The sequence below is a fragment of the Ostrinia nubilalis genome, chromosome 28, assembly GCF_963855985.1.
Source record: "Ostrinia nubilalis chromosome 28, ilOstNubi1.1, whole genome shotgun sequence".
NCBI lineage: Eukaryota > Metazoa > Arthropoda > Insecta > Lepidoptera > Crambidae > Ostrinia > Ostrinia nubilalis.
The window spans coordinates 4553981-4577488 of NC_087115.1; the positions used below are offsets into that span (position 1 = coordinate 4553981).

Genomic DNA, 23508 nt, shown 5'->3' on the forward strand with positions numbered 1-23508 from the left:
ACGACTTTCAAAAAAAAAAATTTACCAGGGTAATGTTTGAAACGTTACCCCAGCAAAATCTGTTTTCCTAATAACTTTAAAACTATAATTTGAACGAATTTTGCTATTAGTGGACAAATTTCTGCTCACGATGGACTAATTATCTGCTATACTCTCGACTCTCTAAAGCACAACATTTATAAAAATTTTGCTGCGGTAATGCACTCCGGGTAACCGTGTGTGATGCTCATTGCTCATAGTGATTTTCGATACAGAGCCCCGTACATACGTTATACATAAATTATGGAAAGAAAACACCCAGAACAATACAAACAAATATGTAATATGCAATTTTAGTATGATATTTTTATTTATTAATAAAAAAAAAGACTGAACAAAATTGATGCGTGTACTGATTAATGTAATTAACTACATGCAAAGCTTTGTGAATTGCAACAACTATAATTTATTATCCAAGCTCTAAATAATCGCTACTACGAGTAACTGATCATAAAATGTTTTTTCAATCGCTCAAGCTCCCGAGGATCTACCGATAGGTCGGGTGACGTAATCTTGAAATTCTTTTAGCCGGCGCGGAACTTCCGGAAGGTCGGGTGACGCCACGCCTCTTTAAACCGTGTTTACTTTGGCAGTTATATTCTATATTTATTCGATTATAAATATATTCCCAAAAATTTTGAAAGTTGTTTTAATTTGTATCACTTGGATATGATTTGTATTAGAAAGTGCTGTGAGTGTGACGCTTGAACGGAAGGAAGTCAACCTAACCTAACCAACTGCGTATTTCTATACTGTGTAGCCGCGAGAGCTCTTTGGCGCGCTGTCTTCGGCGAAGTATTGCGCGCGCAGATTTTGACAGCGCGAAATACCTACTTTAGCAGAAATACCAAGCCTTAAAGTACGGCCAACTAGCAGCGATACGAAAGGTCGATTCAACTGTCGAATTGACAATCTATTCTGTCTCTTCCCATCTTGTGTAAAGCCTGGTCCGTGAGCACGTAGAATGTGCGACGGGCGCCCGCAGTGAGTGTGCGAGCGCGACAGCAACATAATTACGCGCGAGCGATAAGGATGGGTAGCTTGGGGTCATTGGACAAAATTCTACGTGCTCACGGACCAGGCTTTATTTGTCGTAATGTCTCGTTCTCCCGCCAAAATATGTCAAAGTTAGACGGGTTCGTCAACATTCGGACATCCATTTTAGTATACATAGTTGTTGCAATTCAAGAGGGTGAATCTGTTACTTGTCGGATCTTATTTTATTATTCCGATATATTTAAGTCTCTATGAAAAAGGGGTAGGCCTGTTGCCGTATGGCAACCGGTGTATACGGTATACCGGGCACATTTGAGGCAGAAATGTTATTATTATTCTTGTTATTTAATTTAAATCTACATTAAACAATAATTTTAAAAAAAATCGATAAAACATCTATTTTTATGGTTTGACAGACATTTTTTAAAACTATATTGTCTACAAAAATATGTAATCTAACTATTAAAAAGTTATGCACCCCTGCTAAAATTACAAATGACCATGACATTGGGTTTGTTTACATTTGGTATCGCTTCTTGTTGGCCTTACTATAGTTTATATTATGATCTCTGAGACACATTATCATCCTATTCATATTTGATTCAACCAAATGACGTCTAAAGATGGACAAAGGCTTTCTACAACGACCGGACCGACACGCTACATCTCGTGATCTTCAGTAGATCGTCAATCCTCTCTACGTCTTTTGGTCCATGGTCACTACTGGAGAACTTTTCATCCTAACGGCCATCAGTTCTGTAAGTATGAGGTATGGCAATTCTTTTAATTCTAATTCTAAAATAAAGGTTGGACTGTAATCTAACTATGTCAGATTATAATCTAACGGTATTCACAATTTTACGGTAAAGTATGTACTTTTAATAATTAACTTTTGAAAAAAATAAAACCGACTTCAAATGCGTGAACACAAAAAAAAACTAAAAATTAAAAATATTGCGTATAAAAAAGTTCAACCCCAATTTTCCACCCTTGGGGGTAAAATATTTTCTTCAAATTCGCATGAAACCACCCTTTTGATAATACCTATTCAACAAAAAAATAATCGTTCAAATTGATTTATAATCGGCGGAGATATTGCGTATAAAAAAGTTCATCCCCAATTTTCCACCCTTGGGGGTTGTTTTTTCTATTATTAAATTTAAATGGGACCACCCTTGAGGTATTACCTATACGCCGAAAAAAGATTTGTTCAAATCGGTTCATAATTGGCGGAGTTATCGCGTAACAAACATAGAAAAAAAAAAAAAAAAAAAACATACGGGTCGAATTGATAACCTCCTCCTTTTTTGAAGTCGGTTGAAAAATAGATAACATTAATAAAAACAAACATAATATTTTAATTCTCACATAGGGAAACTGAGCATCTAATAAATGAGATTTTACCACGAATAGTCTAAGCAACATGGTATACATACACAGTCCCTATTGTCAAAGAGAACAGCGATGGTGATCACTCACTTATCATCGAGGTGATGGGTGTCCTCGGCCTCACACTTGGAGTCTTGAAACTGGTTGACCGCCTGCATCATCCCGAAGAACGATATCCTGGAACAGTACGAACTGTCCGCGGAAGGTTAATGTTTGGTTGGTTAATGTCAAATTCAAATAATTTTATTGCATGTCACCAGCATCGTTTGTGTTTCGGTATGAGTCAAAACCAATTTTGCTTGAATTTTGCAGTCAAAATTGGTTTTGACCGGTTATGAGTTTTGACTGTAACTTTAATAAAGTTCATAGCAGACTTACCAACTCGGGAAGGGATCAACCCCTTTCGCGATTTGTCATCGCCTTTCGCACGCTGTCAACCTCGAGGCGAAACGTTTACATTACGGTGCGCAAGTGTGCGTTGCAGTATGAAGTTTCATACAAAGAATACCCGCCTCGAGTTGATACGGTTACGATCCCTTTCCAGGTTGATAAATGTGCGACGACCTTAATCTTTCACAACAATGCAAATGCGGTACAAACCTCAGTAGCTGCTTCCGTTGCTGCGAGCACAGCGTCCGCGGCGTTAGACAGTCGCAGCTGTGCTTGTAGCCCGCCCACGCGTTCACTGGTAGAAATAACATGGGGTCAGTATCGAAATGTACGTTAAAAACATACAGGGTGATGTTACAAATTGTTGAAAAGTATAAGTCGCGCAGCTAGAGTTCAGCAATCAACGCAAGGTTAGGTTACATAGTTGTTGCAATTCACGAAGGCGAGTGAGCTTTACATGTGTGGTGGCTCGCTACTGTTCGTTTCTAAAAGTTTTGATACACATTATACTATAGTTATGTGCATGTACACGTACACACACAAGTAAAGCTCACTCGCCTTTGTGAGTTGCAAGAACTATAAGTACCTATTAATATACGCTTGAAGCGCTGACGTCTTGTATATTCTGACTGATTTGTGTATACTGTATTCAAATATTACATCAGTGGGTGTTCGTCTCAACTTTCGTTGCGCGACTTATAAGCAAAGCCCTCCTTAAATGTTCCCTCTCTATCTCGTAGCGTGGAAAGAGAGAGGAGAGAAGAAAGAGATGCGAGAGCTACAGGAGAGATTAGGGGGGAGGGAGACAGGTAGAGCTAGATAGGAGAGGGGAAGGAGAGAGAGGCGGTAGAGAAGAGGGATCGTAGCGTAAAGAGAGAAAGTGAGAGGGAAGGAGACAGGAAGGTACAGATAGGAGAGGCTGAGCTAGAGAAAAGAGAGAGATCAGAGGGAGATATGGAAGAGAGGGACAGAGAGATAGGATTGAGGGATACGGGGAGAAAAAGAGAGAATAGTTTATGGCGTACTTATAGCGACGTGCTCATGGTAAGTACAACCCAAAATCCTCTATTACTAAAAAAAAATAATTGGGAGGTAGTTGCGAATTGCTCAAAAGAAAGGCCCCCTTAATTGATACTTATTGTGCGTGGTGCATTATCTTTTCTTAAATGTTTTAAACCTTCATTTGTCACCTGTCATCCGCTTTGCAATGGAGGGAAGTCGAACCATAATTTCGAAGTCCTATGTTCTTCTGATTAATTTCGTTGCGGGTCCAATGACAGTTTAACTTTCCCCCGGGACAAACTTGGCCTTCATTGGTTGGGTTTTTTGTGGCGGTCAAGCTGTAGATCCTGGCTACACAGGAGTTGAAGTGGTGGAAACGAGAGGTGGGAATAGTCCCGTTATCTCTTTCTCCCTCACTCACCGGTGTGCGGCGTGCTCCGCGCGTGAATGTCGTGCAGCCGCTCGCTGGTGCTGCCGTGTTTCTGCGGATGCAACGTCCGCGCTAACACGTAGCCCGGGGCCGCTGAGCCGTCTATGGGGATCATCTCCACCTGCAGATAAGATCGTCATCATCATCATCAACAGCCCTTCACTGTCCACTGCTGGACTATGAGCCTCCTCTACTATAGTGGAGGGTTTTGCCATAATCCCCAAGCTGGGCAGGCGGGTTGGAGATCGCAGTTCAAAAGATTGGTGTTTTTCAGAGAGCGCTGCTGCCCGTTCTCTGTTTGATGTGTAGTCCCTAAGTCGCCTCTTACGACACTCGTGGGAAGAGTAGGGGTTGATGACAAATTTCTACTCTGCCGTCACCACACGGCTTACACGCAGATAATATCATCATCATCATTTCAGCCACAGGACGTCCACTGCTGAACATAGACCTCCCCCAATGATTTCCTCATCGCCCGGCTGGTAGCGGCCTGCATCCAGCGCCTTCCTGCTAATTTTATGAGGTCATCGCTACGCGGCCTCCATTTCAGAACCCAGCTGCCGTATCGGCCGTCTGTTCTACGTACTTGACTATGCCACATTAATATAAAAATTTATGTAAAAACCCTATTCAATCCGGAATACGGTGATTATAAGGGTGACAGCGATACAACACAATAATTTCTCGAATAAAACTTCATTTTCCTCATCATCATCAAGTAATTTAGGCCACTACTATTCTACTCTGTTGGAATATCAGTAAGAAAATAGATTGATAACCTTATTACACTAAAAATTCACGCGGGAAAAATAACAGACAGAATCTAGTGATACAAAAAAGCAATTTACCTTGAAGTTGATATTAGAAGCAGCCTTGAAGTTCTCCAGTATCCTGCAGAACCTTTCCATGGCGTACCTGAAATTAGAAACGGCATGTCAGGCAAAATTTACGACAGAAAAAATAATGCTTGCTATTTTAGGCATATCAATTAAGTAGATTTTGAAAGATGCGTTTTTGGAAAGTTAAGTACAGTCGCGGAATGAAAAGGTTCGTCAGTTTTCAAATTGATTCCTTCAACGAATCGCGAGCACATATTACCTTTTGAAACTATGTTACAGAATAATCTCGAGTTAGAGAAAATAATCTTTAACTGTTCGTCAGTAAAGTTCAAAATTATTCAGATCAAAGTTGTTTGACGATTTACTTGTCAAGAAGATTATTATGATTGATAAACTAAAACCTTCTTGTTGGTTCAACCTGCCATTATCTATTAAATAAAAAAACTACATTTTGTAACATTGCACTGATGGGATAGAAAAATAATCAAGCAAAACCTTATTCGTTAGCAAACGTCATATTTATTTAAATGTTAGCAGCACTGTTTCTTGCACGATTATGTTGGCAGGTTTGACTCTTACAGTACCTAGTGCAAGCAAAAACCGACACTAAGGTGACGAACCTTTTCATTCCGCGACTGTACAACCCGATCGAATTAACTGCGCACCTCACAGGAATTCGATTCTCCCTCGCACCCCCCGTTAGGCTAAGAACTCACGGCGCGATTTTAACCCGCGCCCACGGCGGTTGTGGAATTGCGGTTTTATTTCAAAACTCACGACGCGGTTATTTGCGCGATTATTCTAAGAACTCACCCGCGTGCTAAGTCACTGGTACAAAATGGTCGCCCGCTGCGGGCGAAAACCGCATCGTGAGTTGTGCATTAGTTTTTACATAAGTATCTGTATTCTACAGAAGCTGCGGGCCCGCAACCGCCGCGGGCGCGGGTGAAAATCGCGCCGTGAGTTCTTAGCCTTAGGGTTATATTTCACCGGGACACAATGGCGGCGCAACCAGTCGCCGGCTACCAACAAAATTTATACAGCTCTATAGAGAGTTATACTCACCTGGTGTCCGTTTGGTTGCGCAAAGCTGTATACATTTTGTAGGTAGCGGCGACTGGTTGCGCCGCCATGGTGTCCCGGTGAAATATAGCCCTTAGTGTGTGTGGGTTGTAAGTATGTACTCACTCCTTTTCAAGCGGCTTGTCGAACCCCCGGCACAGGCAGATTTTAGTCACGATTTCCTCCGCGATGTCACTCTGCTGCGACAGCCGGACCAGCTCCTCGTGGACTATCGACTCGGCTGTAGGGAGAAACAATTAACACTAGAGTACACGCGCGGACTACTATAGTAGACCAGGGTAACATTTTACGCTATAACTTTTTGAAAACTTGCGCCAGAGTTGCTTACATGAATACTATGACAGATAAAAAACTAATCATATTTTTTCAGTCATTTTTTTTTTGTTAACATTGGTCTCAGAGTGCAATTTTGGTCCAAAAAATTTACTACTTTTAAATCTGTTTATAATGTTTGATCCCAAATAGTTATATAAAGAAACTTTGATTATAAAATAACTATAATAAACACTTTTATCATTTACTTAATTATTCTAATTATAAATTGCTTACAAACTGATTTACAGTGATTTTAAATTGGCTTACCAGAATAGGCCGCGCGTGTATTCGTGTAATAAAAGGGGCGCGTGTACTGCAGTGTTAAATACTATCGTGAAACGATAAATTAACCCTTTACAGTACATTTTGATTCACGGAACGAATCTTGTGAGTTATAAATGGCTGTATTTTATTGAAAAAGACGCTGACAAAGGTGACTGATGCCCGTTTTCACCATCAATCCCTAATTTTAAAGTGACCCCTTTGAAAATTAAATTCCTGTTAAGCGTCAATTAAAAATTAGGGATTGATGGTGAAAACTGGCATTAGCACCCGCCCATATGTTGTCCCGAAGTGGTGGTAGGGCAAGCTATATTTGGGACGTGTATAAGTGCCCTTGAAAGGGCCTATGTACTGAATAAACTATGTATTTGAATTTGGATCATAAAACGGCATTCTAACACTAAAATACATTTTTGAGTCCCGGAACGAATCATAAAACGAAAATGTATTGTATGTAGCTCTATTTTCAGTGACTACCAACTTTCCCCTGGAAGAAACTTGACCGCCACTGGTCGATCTAGCTGTAGACGAGTCATCTTGTATAGTTTAGAAATAATCGAGTGAGATCACTTATCGTTTCCACAATATACAGTGTGTCCGGGCATGTAGTGATCAAACTTTAAGGGCGTAATCTATGGACAATTTAATCGATGAAAATACTTCTAATTTGGGGCCTGACCCATTTCTCGAAAAATTACATCGATTTAAGTTTTTAATTTTTAGTTTACACCTCTTCTTTAAAAAAGAAGTGAAAGCGTGGGTAACTTAACATTAATAGGCAAGTATTTTATATCATGCGATAGCCAATAAAATTATCTATTAGTAGAAGAAGAAAGCAGACACAAGTTTCATACATTTTATGGGAGTAAGAATGGATTTAATTAGAAAAATACATTACTTTTTTCACTTCTTTTTCAGTTATTTTCCAACACAAGAAAAACCAGGTCGTTAAGGTATGTTTTATTTGCATTGTATTTTTAGTATTTGAGTTATTCTACAAAACGAATGTAAATTTATTAGTCTACGTCTATTAGTTTCGACATAATTGTTGAACAAAGATACCCCTTCCCAGCGGTTTCCGTAGTAATCGGAATAGGCTGAGTGATTCTTTCAGGCAGTGCATTTTCGCATGTCGCGTGCGCACTTGTTTTTAAGGGAAGAGGTGAAAACTAAAAATTAAAAACTTAAATCGATGTAATTTTTCGAGAAATGGGTCAGGCCCCAAATTTGAAGTATTTTCATTGATGAAATTGTCCATAGATTACGCCTTTAAAGTTTGATCACTACATGCCCGGACACACTGTATAAAATCACCCTACAGCCAATAGGGGCGGAGCAGTAAAGAAAAATGTTACAAAAACGCGTACGCGTACGAAGTCGAAAAGCTAAAGTCTGGTCGCCGAGCACGTAGAATTTCGTCCAACGACCCCAAGCTACCCATCTTTATCGCTCGCGCGTAATTATATTGCTGTCGCGACTGTGCGACGGGCGCCCGCAGTAAGTGTGCGAGCGCGCAAACAACATAATTACGCGCGAGCGATAAGGATGGGTAGCATAGCTTGGGGTCATTGGACAAAATTCTACGTGCTCGCAGACCAGACTATAGTTGACGTGGTATTTGGCAGGGCACATAACACGTCGATGGGACAGCAAGGTTACAAGCGCAGCGTGGAACGTTCTAAACAAAGTAGACACATGACCTCATAAAGGTAGTAGAAGGCGCTGGAATCAAATCATTGTCACTATGTCCAACAGTGGACATCCTATCACTGTTACTACATACCAGCGGCGGCAGCGGCGGCGGGCAGGCGTCGTAGGCGTGGTAGGTCCCACCGACGCGCGCCGCACGCGCCTAAAGCACGCACCATGCACGCGGCGGCGCGTGCGCACTCTGCTGACCCTGGAATAAACACCATTAATGTTTCAGTCGGTTTCGTGACACGCGTGGTGAGTCATGTCGATGACACGCGTGAGGTGTCATGATTATGACATGCATGGTGAGTCATGCTCTTGACACGCGAGGGGTGCCACGCTTATGACACGCGAGAGGTGTCACGCTCATGACACGCGCGGGGTGTCACGCTTATGACACGCCTAGTGAGTCAGGCTTATGACACGCCTAGTGAGTCAGGCTTATGACACGCGTGGTGTCACGCTCACGACATGCCTGGGATGTCACGCTTATGATACGCAACGGCCGTCAAGCTTACACACACTGGGATGACATGCCTGGTGTCACGGATTTGACACGCAGTACGCGTGGTGTCACGTTTGATTTGCGTGGTGCGTCACGCTCATGACACGCCTAGTGACTCACGCTCATAACACGCCTATTGTCACGCTTATGACACGCGTAGTGCATTACGGAGTTAACCCGCCTGGTAAGTCACGATTATGACACACCTAGTGGGTCACACTCATGGCACGACTAGTGAATCACGGTCATGACACGTCCAATGTGTCACGCTCAAGACCCGCGTAGTGTGTCACGTACCGTCAGCGTGCAACGCGCGCAGCACGCGGCGCACGAAGGCGTGCAGCGGACGCGCACCGATTGCGAGGCACACGCAAGCACGACAGTGGCACCCGAAGCGAGCCCGGTACATCCATTCGGAGGTCAGCATCTCGACGCTCCTGGAAACAAAAAGTTACCATTAATAAAATAAATAAATAAATAAATAACTTTATTTCAGTACCAAAGTTTCTTATAACTAAAAACAAAGGTTGACTCATTCTTTTAAGTGCATTTGCACCTGTGTCAGAAGGAGCCACTCTTCCGTAACTACAAAATGATTGCTACTAACAAAAAAAAAACTTAAGCAACAACAACAATCACTACTCATAGTATAAAACAAAGTAGCTTTACCCTGTCTGTCCCTATGTATGCTTAGAACATAAAAACTACGCAACGGATTTTGATGCTGATTTTTTTAAGATAGAGGATACCACCAGTCAATTAAAGTTATTGTTTTTTTTACTAACAGTTGGCACCACTACTGGCGATCTGCCACTGTGACAGAACCTTACTCTAAAGTGGCACCATCCTGGTGAATGCAAATCCGATAGACCTCCTATTACGTCAACTCACGACTTGCGAAATGCGATTCTTTCATAGATTTTGTACGGCACACTTATGACACGCGTGAGGTGTCAAAGACAATTCATAAATTTAAAGCACATATCAAAAGGGCTACTATAAAGTTGATGATTATATAAAAGATAAAAATGTTTGGAATGTTTAACTACCTAGCTCGCATCAATACTTATGACTATAATTTGTATATTTTAAAGACTGTAAACCCTTGAAAAGGAGGCTGACAATAGTGACTAGAGTTTCTTGCGCTGCTTCTTCTCAGCACTGGCCCATTTATTGTCCCGAAGCAGTGGTAGAGTTAATACTGGGATGTGTAAAAGTGCTTTTTAAAAGCCTATTTGCAAAAATAAATGAGTTTTTAAACCTCGTTTATTGTTGGTATAGTCTGGTCCGGGAGCACGTAGAATTTTGTCCAATGACCCCAAGCTACCCATCCTTATCGATCGCGCGTAATTATGTTGCTGTCGCGCTCGCACACTCACTGCGGGCGCCCGTCGCACAGTCGCGACAGCAATATAATTACGCGCGAGCGATAAGGATGGGTAGCTTGGGGTCATTGGACGGGATTCTACGTGCTCACGGGCCAGGCTTTACCAAATTACAACTCACATGTTACTGCCGACGAGGGTGTACATTAGAGCGCTGGTCTCGCACCACGAGTGGTAGACGCCCAGCAGCCAATCCGACACCGGTACGAGTTTGTCCTCTTCCGTCTCTGGTGACTCTTCTGATGACAAAAAAAAAACGCTTGAGATTGGTACATTAGGGCCCTCGCCCACGGCGACTTTTTGTAGCGATGCAGTCGCGCGTTAGTAGTGCGTTGCAAATGCGGCTAACGCGCGTTAATAGCGATGCTTTCGCTCGTTAACGAACTTAGCCATCAAGAAAAATATTATTGGCAGGTAATAGGGATGTTTCTTGGGTAAAAAAGCAAGAAAGTAAAAAACTGCTCGACACTTATTTTTCACTTTTTAAAACTAATGAAAATGAAAAGAGATAAAGCGTGCCAAAGTTCTAAAGAAAAGGCCCGTGACGTCAGTGAGTGCGTAAAAGTGCAGCACTTTGTGACGTCGCGCGGAACTTCAACGCACTATGACTTTGTAATTATTTGTTTGATTGACAATTAAAAATATATGTGTCTATTGGATACACATTCTTTTATATTAAAATTGACGGACTAAAAAATTTTTTTAGGAAACTAGCCTATTTATACATCACAAGATAGATCCCCATAATTGATGACCTGTCATCCACTGTGCATGGAAGGAAAGTCGAACCTTAGTTTCGAACTCCTATGTTCTTCTAATTTCGTTGCGGGTCCAATGACAGTTTATCATCCCCCCGGGACAAACTTGACCTTCACTGGTTGGGTTATTGACGGTCAAGCTGTAGATCCTGGCTACACAGGAGTCGCAGTGGTGGGAACGAGAGGTGAGAATAGTCCCGTAGCCAACAAGAAACTTTAATCATCATCATCATCATCTCAGCCAAAGGACGTCCACTGCTGAACATAGGCCTCCCCCAATGCTTTCCATGTTGCCCGGTTGGTAGCGGCCTGCGTCCAGCGCCTTCCTGCTTCCTTCATGCTGTCGTCGGTCCAAGAAACTTTAACACATAATAGCATTTTATGTATTTAACTAAACTTAACCGCCCTTGTGGTTTGGTGGTAAGCCCACCTGCTTCAGACGCAGAGGTCCCGGGTTCGATTCCCAGTAGGGGCAGATTTTTCTGTTCGGTTTGGTTGGTGGCAGGGCTTGTTATAAGCCCGCCTGGCTAGCTACCACCATCTTACCTAAGTCCGTCGCCATAACAACGATGTTAACAGCATTTTTGTGTTCCGGTAGTTAGAGGTAAGATAGCCAGTTCCTCCGTGGTTGAGGATTCCTGGTGAAGCTCGCTTCCACCTTCGGCCTGATCATCACTTACCATCAGGTGAGATACGGGCTAAGAGCTTCCTCGTTGTGGATAAAAAAACATAAAAGTAATAATAAATTCTTCAAGGAGAGTGTAGTGTTACGTACCGCACACGAGATGCAAGAGTGCCGCCTCCTCTTCGGGAGTGATGGGAGGCTCATCCTCGGGAGTGAACGGGACCTCTTCCTCCGGCCTGCGGGAGATAAAGATAATTATAAGTTTTTTCCCGCGGCTTCCCGCGTGAATTTCGGCCTGCTATGAGCCTTTGTTTATTACATGAAACACTGTACTATGGGCCACAGTTCCATCTACCCACCCATTCGTGGTCATGTCGTCTCGTTCTATCGCAAAGAATTGTCGTTTGATGAGAGCGAGCGAAAAAAAAAACGGAAATGGGTCGCTAGAACTGAGCCACTGTCCACATAAACCGCACGTCATAAGTTGACGATTGCTCGCCTAAAAAAACAATCAAATTTGAGTTCACAGAACGGCCTATCGTCATAATTATGTAACTTTCATATGGACTGTGTACAGTGGGCTTTGGTGTTTTTGGGGTATTTGGGTTACAGACTTTATACACCACTACATTATTATCACTGAAATAAAAAATTCTGGGTAATGAGTTATTGATACTGATCCTATTTATGCAAAAAAAAAAGTTAAATAAAGTTACTCAAAATTTTCTCCCAAAATTAAATTTTTCACACATTTCTACATAACCTGATAATTTTTTTCCGTGATAAAAATGTAGTGGTTTATTATTCAAGAGTATGTTCAAAGACAGGACGTCCTACGTATTGTATCATTGGCCTATGCACGCGCAGTGGTCGCCATCGCCGACGCCTCTGCTCGCGTCAGTTTGGCTGAGCTTTAATTTGTAATTGAAATTGTTTTTACAAGAGATTGTGGTACGTTAATGAACTCACACGTCAGGCTGGGGCTCCGCTGGCGCGTCATCCTCTCTCGGCGCTTCGTCACGAACGCTCTCCTCTGCTGATGCCAGCAGCTGTGGAAAAATGATACAGTAAATGTATGTTACTACTACATTCTTATTGTTGTCGTATCATATAAATCTGACAAGCAGGCAACTGCTCCCCCTGAATCTGACTTCTGACCTGACCCAGTGGGGGGGTGAACCAGCCCTGAACCAGAATGTCACCCTCCTCGGGCCAGAATGCCTGCATCTTCCGGGACAGTATACCCCCCTTTCCTTGGATCAGAATGCCCTCCTCTTCGTTGCTAAAATGCCCCCTTCCTCCGAGGCAGAATGCTTCCCTTCCCCTGGATCACAATGCCCCCCTTTTCATAGCCAGAATATTTGCTTCCCCTGAGTCAGAATGCCGCCTCCCCTGGACCAGAATGTATTTCCTGGCCATATGATGGTGGATCCCACAAGATGAAATTTAAACCATAAGTAGGTATTCATTTGAAGGAGTGGTGTTTAGCAGTGTAGGTCTTTTAGCTGAAACGAAACAATATGTCGACACGAGGAAGCGTTCCGCGTCACGGGGTTAGCTCCCAGGACCCCGTATTGTCCCGTACCTGCAGGATGTCCTCGTGGCGCACCAGGAAGTCTGCGCGCGGTGTCGCGGGGTCTGCTCCCAGGAGTGGCAGCAGGAACTGGCCCATGGCCGGCGGGCAGGCGGTTCCTTCAAAGCAGTCCATGCTGATTGCATCCTTCATGGCGTCTTTGAGGGATGAGCTGTCCGTTGAGCCAGCTGTAGTAGTAAAATAATCATTATCATCAGAATCATCATCAAGTCATTTGGTTTCCTCTGCAGGAGTACGACTCTCTAGTTTACCGAGGTTCAAGGAAGATTTGTACGTCGAGCCAGCTATAGACACACACTTAGGGCCTCTTCCACGATCTCAGGGATGTTATGGATATGAAGTTTCGGTTATGGATAATACGGTTACGGATATTACAATAATATTATACCGGTTTCGGATATGAAACCATTTCAGATTATCCGAAAGTTTCGTATAATTTCCGCACCACCCTTTCCGACCCACACACCCTGACGACACCTATGATAAAGGTAAAACAGGCGGGGATATTAGATGGTGCCAGGGAACGCCAGACAAGTAACAAATATTAAAAAATATTATGATTTAGACTACCTTTATCCGAAACTTTTGAATTGGTTTCGGTTACAGTTACGGATATTTTTTTTATTTCGCATATCCGATAGTTTCGGTTACGGTTACGGATATCCATAACATCCATGCTCCGAGTTAGAGTCCGAGTACGAGTTCTGAGTAGTTACTGATTTAGCAAATAAAATAAACAGCATTTAAGAGTCAATGTCTTTTCAGTGTCATGCTTTCGTTGCTACTTGTGACTAAGCAACGAGTAATTCATGTTAAAATCATCATCATCCACGTTCCGATCGACAATCAAAAGGATTTTGTACGATTTTAGATCCACCACTCACATTGGTCGTCAAGCTCCGTCCACTGGTCGTCGGAATCGGAGTCCGCGCCGACGTCGGACGCATCGGAGGCGTCGGACGCGTCGGCGCGGCGCACGCGCATCGATATCGCGCGGCGGGCGGCGGCGGCGCGGCGCCGGCACATCTGGCGACAATCATGGGTAGATTAGGGTTCATTATCGCAGCCGAATTGAAAACTTAAGTAACATAGCCAGTAGCGGCTTAGCGGCGGTCCGCCCCGGGTGCCAAGCATCAGGGGGTGACACAAGTCGCGCAGATTAGTACTCTCTCTGCATGGCAAAAGTCTACGGTTTATGTCATGATACTTTGGTGCCTTAGGACTTATGACGGGGGGGTTATCGCCCCCGGTGCCAACTCATGCTACGCCGCCACTGAACATAGCTCGTAGAACTAATGGCCGATGGGGCAGAAAAGTTCTATAGTGGTCCAGAGGCCGGGAGACATAATGCCTCTTGATGGATTGACGAACGAATGTCGCGGGAAGAACCTGGACTGGACAGACCATTGTGGAAATCCTTGGGGGTGGCCTATGTCTAGCAGTGGACATCTTTGGGTTGAGAAAAAGAAGGATATGGTTACATTTTTCCCCTTGGCAATGGAACATCTCCTGGATCCTTAGGGGAGGTTTTTGTTCAGCAGTGGGAGTCTTTAGGTCAACAAGAACAAGAGCAAAGAAGACACTAAGAAATCCTTGGGGGAGGTTTTTATCCTGCAGAAGACGTGTCTATGTTGAAATAGTTGAAAATAAGATACGACTCACATCTTTTCTTGTGTCCTTCCCCATAGCGAGGTGGAGATCCTTGGGGGAGGACTTTGACCAGCACTGGACGTGTGTAGCTTAAGAGAAGAAAAATACCCGCCCCTTACCCATGGGGCGCTTCTTGGACCATCAGAGAATTGTCTTTGTGGAAGTCTTCAGCTTAAAAAGAAGAAGAAAACACACAGAAGCACTCACATCCTTCCCTTTAGCGATGGGGCGTCGTCTCGTGACCCGCTGGGGCCCTCTGACCGCCAGGACAACGAAACAACGACGTAATCTTGGGGGGTCCTCTGTCCCGTAGGGACCTCTCTAGCTTAAGAATAAGAACACTTACATCCTTCCCTTTAGCGATGGGGCGTCGTCTCGTGACCCGCTGGGGGCCCTTTGACCACCAGGACAACGAGACAACAACGTAATCTTGGGGGGTCCTCTGTCCAATAGTGGACATCTTTACCTAAAGAAGAATCCTTCCCCTTGGTGATCGGGCGCTTCCTGGATCCATGGGGAGGCTTTTGTTCGGCAGTGGAAGTCTTTAGGTCGACAAGAAAAAGACGACTCGCGTAGAAATGGGACGTCTTCTGGATCCTTGGGGGAGGTCTTTATCCTGCAGAAGACGTCTCATTGTTGAAAAAAAGATACGATTCACATTTTTTCCCGTTTCCTTTGACCTGTAGCGGATGTCTAGGTAGAGAAGAAAACAAGAAGAGAAGAAGATACACTCACATCCTTCCCCATAGCGAGAGGGCGTCTCCTGGATCCTTGGGGGAGGCCTTTAACCAGCACCATGGGGCGCTGCTTGGACCATCAGAGGATTGCCTTTGTGGAAGTCTTTAGCTTAAAAAGAAGAAAACACACAGAAGCACTCACATCCTTCCCTTTAGCGATGGGGCGTCGTCTCGTGACCCGCTGGGGGCGCGCGGGGCGGCGGCCCCCCCGGCCCCCCGACCAAGAAGATGACGACGAACCGGACCCCGAGCCTCGGTGACCCATCTGGAAGAGTTGATGTACGGTTCAACAGGAGTGTGAGGAACAAAAGTGGGTAACGTCAATGTAACCTATAGAAAACTAGCTGTGCCTGCGACTTCGTACGCGTGAATACCCGTTTTCGCAACATTTTTCATTATTGCTCTGCTCCTATTGATCGTAGCGTGATGTTGTATGTAGCTTATAGCCTTCCTCGATAAATGGGCTATCTAACACTGAAAGAATTTTTCAAATCGGACCAGTAGTTCCGGAGATTAGCGCGTTCAAGTAAACAAACAAACAAACTCTTCAGCTTTATAATATTATTAGTAATTAGTGTTAGTATAGATGAGTGATTTTTGCATCCCTAATATGAGAAAACAACTACACACAACCCGGTCGAGTTAACGGCGCACCTGGTTGCCGTGACGTCACATCGACGCTCGGGTACAGATAGGACGAGCGCGGGTGAGTCGCATTCCAGCAAGTTGCGCAGTTAGCTCCATCGGATTGTAAAGACCAGACCAGGTTCAGTTTGTTTTATTATTTATTACTTAATACTGCTAATACAATTGCAAAAGGAACTATCTGATACGTTTTCCTACTGCCTAGATAGCACAATTAATTTCACGCAGCTTAATTTGAAGCTAAATGGCATTTAGAAAAGAACATAACATAAAGGAGAAGAAATAGTGCTGAAAGTTTGCATGGGAAGTTCATAATTTTATGCTTTCAATGAGAAATCAATTTTTTTTTATTGTACAAAGTGCGACAGTGTTCACAGTGTCAGCACGCAGAGGAGGCCACGAGCGTCGAGCATACTTTATTATAAGAAGAGTATCCATCATCTTTCATAATACATAACGGCGACTTCGCCCTCAAAAACTGATCAATTTTAAACTGCATGCATGAATAAGTAGTAGGTAGATACTTGATGTCAATTTCCAATGTAGATTCGATGTTTTGATAACATGTCGAGCCCTGTTTATACAAGGATGGCCATTGCAATATCGCATGGGTATTTGTAAGACTTTTGGACTTGAAATGCGATGGGTATCATGGGTAAGGACTAAGGCCTGGTTTCCACCAAGGCAGAGCAGAGCGGAACAGAGAGGAGAAGTGTTTTGAACACAATTAGGGCCCCGATTGCGCTAAATATTTTCAACTACAACGCGACTAGACGACGAACGAAAATCACAAATTCGTATCGCGGTGGCGGTGTCGATTTGACAGCTAGTTTTTGTAAGAAAATGAGGCACTACTCAGTAGAATTTTTCATGATAAAATACCTACAATTCTTTTTTCAGTACAAAAACATTACAATAATGCAAGCATACTTATGTTTTTACTTTATCAAATTAAGTGCAAAATATTTACATCAATATAAATTGTAAAATATTCTTTATTACTACATTAAAATGCCATAAACTATTATTATACTCAACTGTGTCAGTCAATTAATTAGTGATTTACCTGACACTTGCATTTCTAGACACAAATTGCAGTTATTTTTATTAAATTACTTGTATTTTATAGCTTGTACTCAGAAATAAGTAGATAATTATAAGTTAAAACAGTGATCAACCATTCAAAAGAATATCTTTCGTTTAGCTTTCACATTTTAGTTTCAATTGTTCAGGATTTTTTCAAAAACATTTTTTGGCTAAGATGGGGAGACTTTATGTTCTCATATTGTCGCCTTTAAAACATCCACGGGAAGAGAAGGAGGGGTCCTATTCTACACCGCCAACTGTCCACATTAAATGACGTAGCACATTTATCAACCCGCAAAGGGATTGTAACCGTATCAACTCGAGGCGGTCAGTATTCTTTGTTTGAAACTCCATACTGCAACGCACACTTATCCGCACCGTAACGTAAAGGCCCAGTTGCCCAAGTTGACAGCGCGCGAAAGGCGATACTGTGTTGATCCCTTTCCAAGTTGATAAGTCTGGTATGACCTTAACTTTGACTTTATACAAGTTGTCATTTTAACAACAAACTAATAGTAAAGAAGACAGATTATAAGCTGCCAGACCTGGCATATTTCCATTCAAACTCTGGCAGGTATCCAGTTTAATTACTTTTGGAAATATTCATTAGGTCTACTAATGAATTCATAATGTTTGTTATAAGTATCATTCATTTACTATTTGTTTTGATTTTTTGTCTTTCATCAAAAATAGATTACTGCATGATAATAATATTATCACAAATTATACAATCTTATCAATTACATAATTTACTAGCTTTTGCCCATGACTTTCGAGTCTTCCAGTGACTTGGCCTACTTTTAGCTTGGTCCATGGGCCAAGTTATTTGTTTCAATATTTAATTACCAAATAAATACCAAATCAACAGAAATCTACTTGAGAATCTTATAGACGGGCTCAGTCACTGGAAGAAAAACTATTTCAACGACTTGGCCTATGGACCAAGCTACAAGTGGGCCAAGTTACTGGAAGACTTGACTTTCCTAATTCAATTCCTCTCTCGCAGAAAGGTTTCAGCCTATATCACTGAGTAATAATGCAGCTCTGATGAAAGAATATTCAAAATCTTTTCAGTAATTCCAGAGATTTATAAAACCACAAACTTACTTGCCTTTTTATAATTAGCAAAGACGTTTATAAATGTTAAGTATCAGTTTGGAGTCCAAATTGTTTCTGAACAAGTTTAGATGCAGGAACAAAGTAAATTATGTTGTGAATTCATTCAAGTTATCCATTTATGGTGGAAAATAGGAAACATTATCAGATGATAATGTAAAATTAAAACAAATGTAATCGACTGAGTTGATTAACAGATATTTAAATTGGTTTGACATATTTTCAAAATTCAAATAAGAATATTAAAAAGTTGGTACCTAAATAACTAATTACTTTTTCCAGAGTTTCAATATGATAATTTATTTATATTTAACCATTAATCTTGTCTTAAATTCTCTTAATATCACATCTTTATTGACTCTTGTGAAGTTTTTTTTAGTAGGTAATCTAAAAAGTAATAAAAATAACCACTCGTACAAATAACAACAACTTTTAACTAAAAGATGTTCGAAATAAATCTTTGAATTTCTATCTACACATATAGCTAAATAGAAGTTAATGCAGTGAGAAAGTGGGTAAATTGGAAAACTGAAGTGAGAAAAAGGTTATATCGTAGAATCTGTAACTTTTGAACTAATTCTTATCTTCTCTTATCTTATGACATTATTTCTGTTTGAAAACTAGTTCTGAATCTGGATGTGCATATAAGTAGGTACTTTTATACTAATGTTGCATAGATGATGATACTAATTAGAAATTTTATACAAAACCTAACTTTTAAGCAAAAGCTACTGGAAAGGTGTAAATATTCTCCATGCACACATGTTTTGGTCAGATTTTACTAGTGTGTGGTGTGACTCTGTGAGTATTGTCAAAACAAACTTATGTTTGAGACAGAGAACTACTTACTCATGAAGAATAAGAACAGGGGACCAAATTAACTTTGAATCAATCAAGATTTCCAGTTGACATGTGCCAGCATGTGCCTAAAAGTTAGCAGTATTGAAAAGTTCATTGACACCGATCGAAACCATCAGAAATAGCAAGTACTACGATGTACGACCGTGGGAAAGTGCGTAAATGAGACAGAAGAATGTGCGCCATGTTAACTTACGGCTATTTCGAACAGTGAGGGGAAATCCTGCGACTGTTCGCCGTCCGCTAAGCCAGCGAGGAGTCCCAGCTCCGCGCTAAGGTCTGCGAGCTCAGTGTCTGCATCTAACTCATCCTTCAGGATGTCGCCGATCTCGTCAGACACCGCCGCCACCGCGGATGCCACCTCGTCAGATAGAACACCTTCCTTCACCAACCCTTCGCCTCCGCCGGCGAATAGTTCACCACCCTGCACCTCAGTACTCCCCGTGCCAGTATGCCCCGCACATTTCTCCATGGGAAACATCATTCACGAACCAAATAACACAACCGAGTCGATGAACGAAACATCTAAAGTCACAGCAGATTGTATTAGATCACTCAATTAGCGATAATTCAAACGCTATTAGACGTGAAACCATTTTTTCATCGGCACTGATATATCCCGAACTTTTTGACAATACCAATATGGCGACGATATTTTTAGGTGCTTTTTTGATTAGTCGCGACGGGATAACGTAACATTATTGTGCATGGCAACACTATTAATAACCGACTGAATTTAGTAGTGAGGAAAACATTCTACATCTCAAACATTTCATATACCTACTCAAATATCTAGTATGATAATCTGTCAACTGTGGAAAATTCCAATAATACAAAATTAATTAATTATTAAAGTTACAAAAAACACTGAAAACCATGTTTTGGTGATTGCATTATGTATTAGTAATAATCGCATTATATTTCTAACCAAACATGAGTTTTTTGGACCCCACATTGGACCCCTAACAGTAATCTGTGCTTTCAGCTTTCAAATAGTTCTCGCTATTCAGCACTAGATGGCGTTGTTCAAAATAAAAAAGTTGGTATTCTCGGTCATTATATTGCTCAAACGATTACTACCCAAGTTCAATTTTCCTATGTATTACTTTTCTCTATGAGTTCAATCGTTGAAATAACAGATTTGACAGCGACATTTTTGATGTTGATACTGAGCCTGCGCCGTGAGAGGTTATATTTACATCTAATTATAATTTTACACGAAAAACATATATTGCAGGTAAAATGCCGCAATGCGATGCACGCTAGAGCTCACGCATAAACTTCGCTTTACAAAACCATCTAGTTTTGTCAGAAACAGTGTGATAACTCTATTATTTCTTAGTGAAAAGTTGTGTGTTCTTTCTTTACTCGAAGATGGTGTTATAGATATAATTAGGCCTTCTATTTAGGTCATAGCGGTGTTCTGAGCTGGAAGTAACCTGTCCAAGTTAGTTGTAGTTAAGTATGGCTGTGCAAAATAAAGTTTTGTATGCATTTCGGGGATGGATAGCGTTCGTGGCATTCATGGATTTGGGGACCGCAGGCCGGTCGTATATTGAAAGGAGGTCGTTTTTGAGCAACAGCGGGGACAGCGAACAGTTAGATGGTGAGTACAGGTTATAAATAACTGTAATTAATTATTCTTATTGGCAAGTAACATGCTAATTAGAAATTTGCAGCGAACTTAAGTTTATATGTGATAAAGGATAATAACATTTGGATTAATAGCCGACAATATGCCGTATTAATACACATTGAAGTCTATAAACAGCTGGATTTTAATAGTTTTAATACAAGATGAATGTAAATTAATTACACATGCAATCTAATGTGAACTTACAAAAAACAAATTAATATAGTACATATTTAAGACTAATCTTAACTGAAAAACTAATTATTAAAAAATGTTTACATGTATTTCAGGAGATTTCACAATATCTCGCATGCTGGGAATGTACTCCGTACTCAAAGCATTAGCGCTTATACACTGCACTCTCTACATACACTACAGACCGTAAGTATATAAATTTGTATCCTAATTAATATTAAAGTAGCTAATATCCCAAACCTCGGTAATGTAAACCTTTATTATTTTGTGTTGTGTGTTTGTTATTAAGTGGGTAATATTTTCATAATGTAAGATTAGAACATCTATGGATGTGACGAAAGAGTGGATTCCTCTCAATACAGGTTACTTAAAGAGAGGAATTCCCCAACTACTTGTAACATTCTTACTAAGTGTCAATAAAATATTTTTCATTTTTTTCATTTTCATCATTTAATATTATCCTAATTAAGAAAAGAGGAGGCTTTCCTACTTGCTTTACCCTACAAGGCCTATAACTAGATTTTATGTATTTAAAAGTTATAAAGGGTGTGGGTTTGATTCCCAGATGGTGGTTGGTTTGGACTTATACCACAGAATAATAATAAATACTACGTACACCAATCTAGGAGTTTGAACATTTTATTATGAAGCTGGCATGGCAAATCCACATGCCCATGTAATTTTAAAAATACATATATTAAATGGTAGGCAAATAGATATGCCATAAAGGTTCTACCAATCCCCTTTTAGTCTTGAAATTTGAGCATTCTAGCAAGCATCTAGGCATTACATTTTGCCATAAAAATGTTTTTTATAAAGTATTGAATTAAGACATGATTTTCTTTATCAGTTGAAACATAACTTTATTAATTTCAGAATCGTATCCATGGGTTACTGGTCGCTGACGTTGACAATTATAATGTACTTCAGCGAAGCGTTCTACTACCACTCTACAGATCTGAACTTTTACATTGTATTCCCTTGTATATTAAACAGTAAGTATCTATATTATCTACAGTAATATTATAAAGACGTAAAGTTTATAATATTGTTAGTTTGTTTAAGAAACAAATAAACTATGTAATTACAGGGAATTCTTTCATCATTTAGAAAACTACATTATTGATCTTTCTGTTACATACTGAAATACACACAAAGCCTTTATTTCACATGGGCAAAAGCTGGTATATGCAATTTTATGTATTTTCAATATTATTAGTTACTATTATTAGTTACAGGGTGACTGGAACTAGACAAGCCATATCAAAATTCCATGTAGAGGAGGTCCCAGGTTGCATTGCACCTAAAGATTTTTCGTTTCTGACTTGCAAGAACTCTAATACTATTTGTATGGTTGTGTGAAATAGACTTTTTTTTTCAGTTATAACCTTACTAGGACTGATATACCTACCAAGCAAACTGAAGCTCTTTGGCCAAATACCAGGCATCTCTGGCATGGACAGAGAAGTGGACGATGAAAACACACAAATCCTCCGACAAATGGGGAACTTCCGAAGAAGAAAACCTGGCAACACCGTCAAAAACAAGCACGTCTGATTGTGGTGTTGCTGTAGTAGAAAAATATTGACTGTGAGTAACTAATTTGGTAGAATAGGTATTTTATTGACAGTAAAAAATGATTCTGTGCCACAAACACTTGTTAGTATTGTGACACACTTAGTTTTACGCACGATTTTAATGTACAGTCAGCATCAAATTAGGTGACACCCAAAGTGGCCAAAAAGTTGACAATGTGTATTCCAATTGGAATAAAGACGTTTTTAGCCACTTTGGGTACCACGAACCATTTGACGATGCCTGTAGTAACGAAACAAGCACTTGTATTTAATTAGTTTGCTGTCAAATAATCCAGCATGGCAACACTATCTAACTCTGTTTCTGTATTCTCTATCTGTCCCTGTCAGTCGTACCAGAATCTCGCTATTTGTGAGTGGGATGGGTAGATAATTAAGAAACTTTGTTGGAGCAGTTTCGCAGTTGTCCTTTATTTGTAACTTTGACAGTATTTTCACTTTTAGGTTTGTGGCATTGTACAATTTGGAACTTAAACCAAAGATGATAAAAGTCAAAACCCATTGGGGCATGTTAATGTGCTATCGAGCGTATAGTCAGCGTCAAATAGTTCCTGACACCCAAAGCAGCCAATAAGTTCGCAACACCAGTCTTTGTTTCAATTGGAATAAGGTTGTGTTTTCAATGTTTTGGCCACTTTGGGTGTCACGAGCTATTTGACCCTGACTGTA

General features: G+C 41.1%; 2 protein-coding genes across 2 annotated transcripts; one reads left to right on the plus strand and one right to left on the minus strand.

Moving 5' to 3' along the window:
• Window positions 1-2510: 2510 nt before the first annotated feature.
• Window positions 2511-20058, minus strand: LOC135085140 (uncharacterized). Its single transcript, XM_063979896.1, has 14 exons — window positions 19613-20058; window positions 15854-15976; window positions 14209-14350; window positions 13316-13491; window positions 12700-12779; window positions 11881-11966; window positions 10469-10586; window positions 9260-9399; window positions 8549-8665; window positions 6274-6388; window positions 5095-5161; window positions 4238-4367; window positions 3025-3109; window positions 2511-2616 (listed from the first exon to the last, which is right to left on the minus strand). The coding sequence occupies exons 1-14, from the start codon at window positions 19898-19900 to the stop codon at window positions 2511-2513; spliced, it is 1773 nt and encodes a 590-aa protein (XP_063835966.1). The 5' UTR covers window positions 19901-20058.
• Window positions 20059-20598: 540 nt separating this feature from the next.
• Window positions 20599-22954, plus strand: LOC135085379 (uncharacterized). Its single transcript, XM_063980166.1, has 4 exons — window positions 20599-21022; window positions 21340-21430; window positions 22121-22239; window positions 22626-22954. Exons 1-4 carry the CDS (start codon window positions 20881-20883, stop codon window positions 22799-22801), a joined length of 528 nt encoding a protein of 175 aa, XP_063836236.1. The 5' UTR covers window positions 20599-20880; the 3' UTR covers window positions 22802-22954.
• The last annotated feature ends 554 nt before the right edge of the window (window positions 22955-23508 follow it).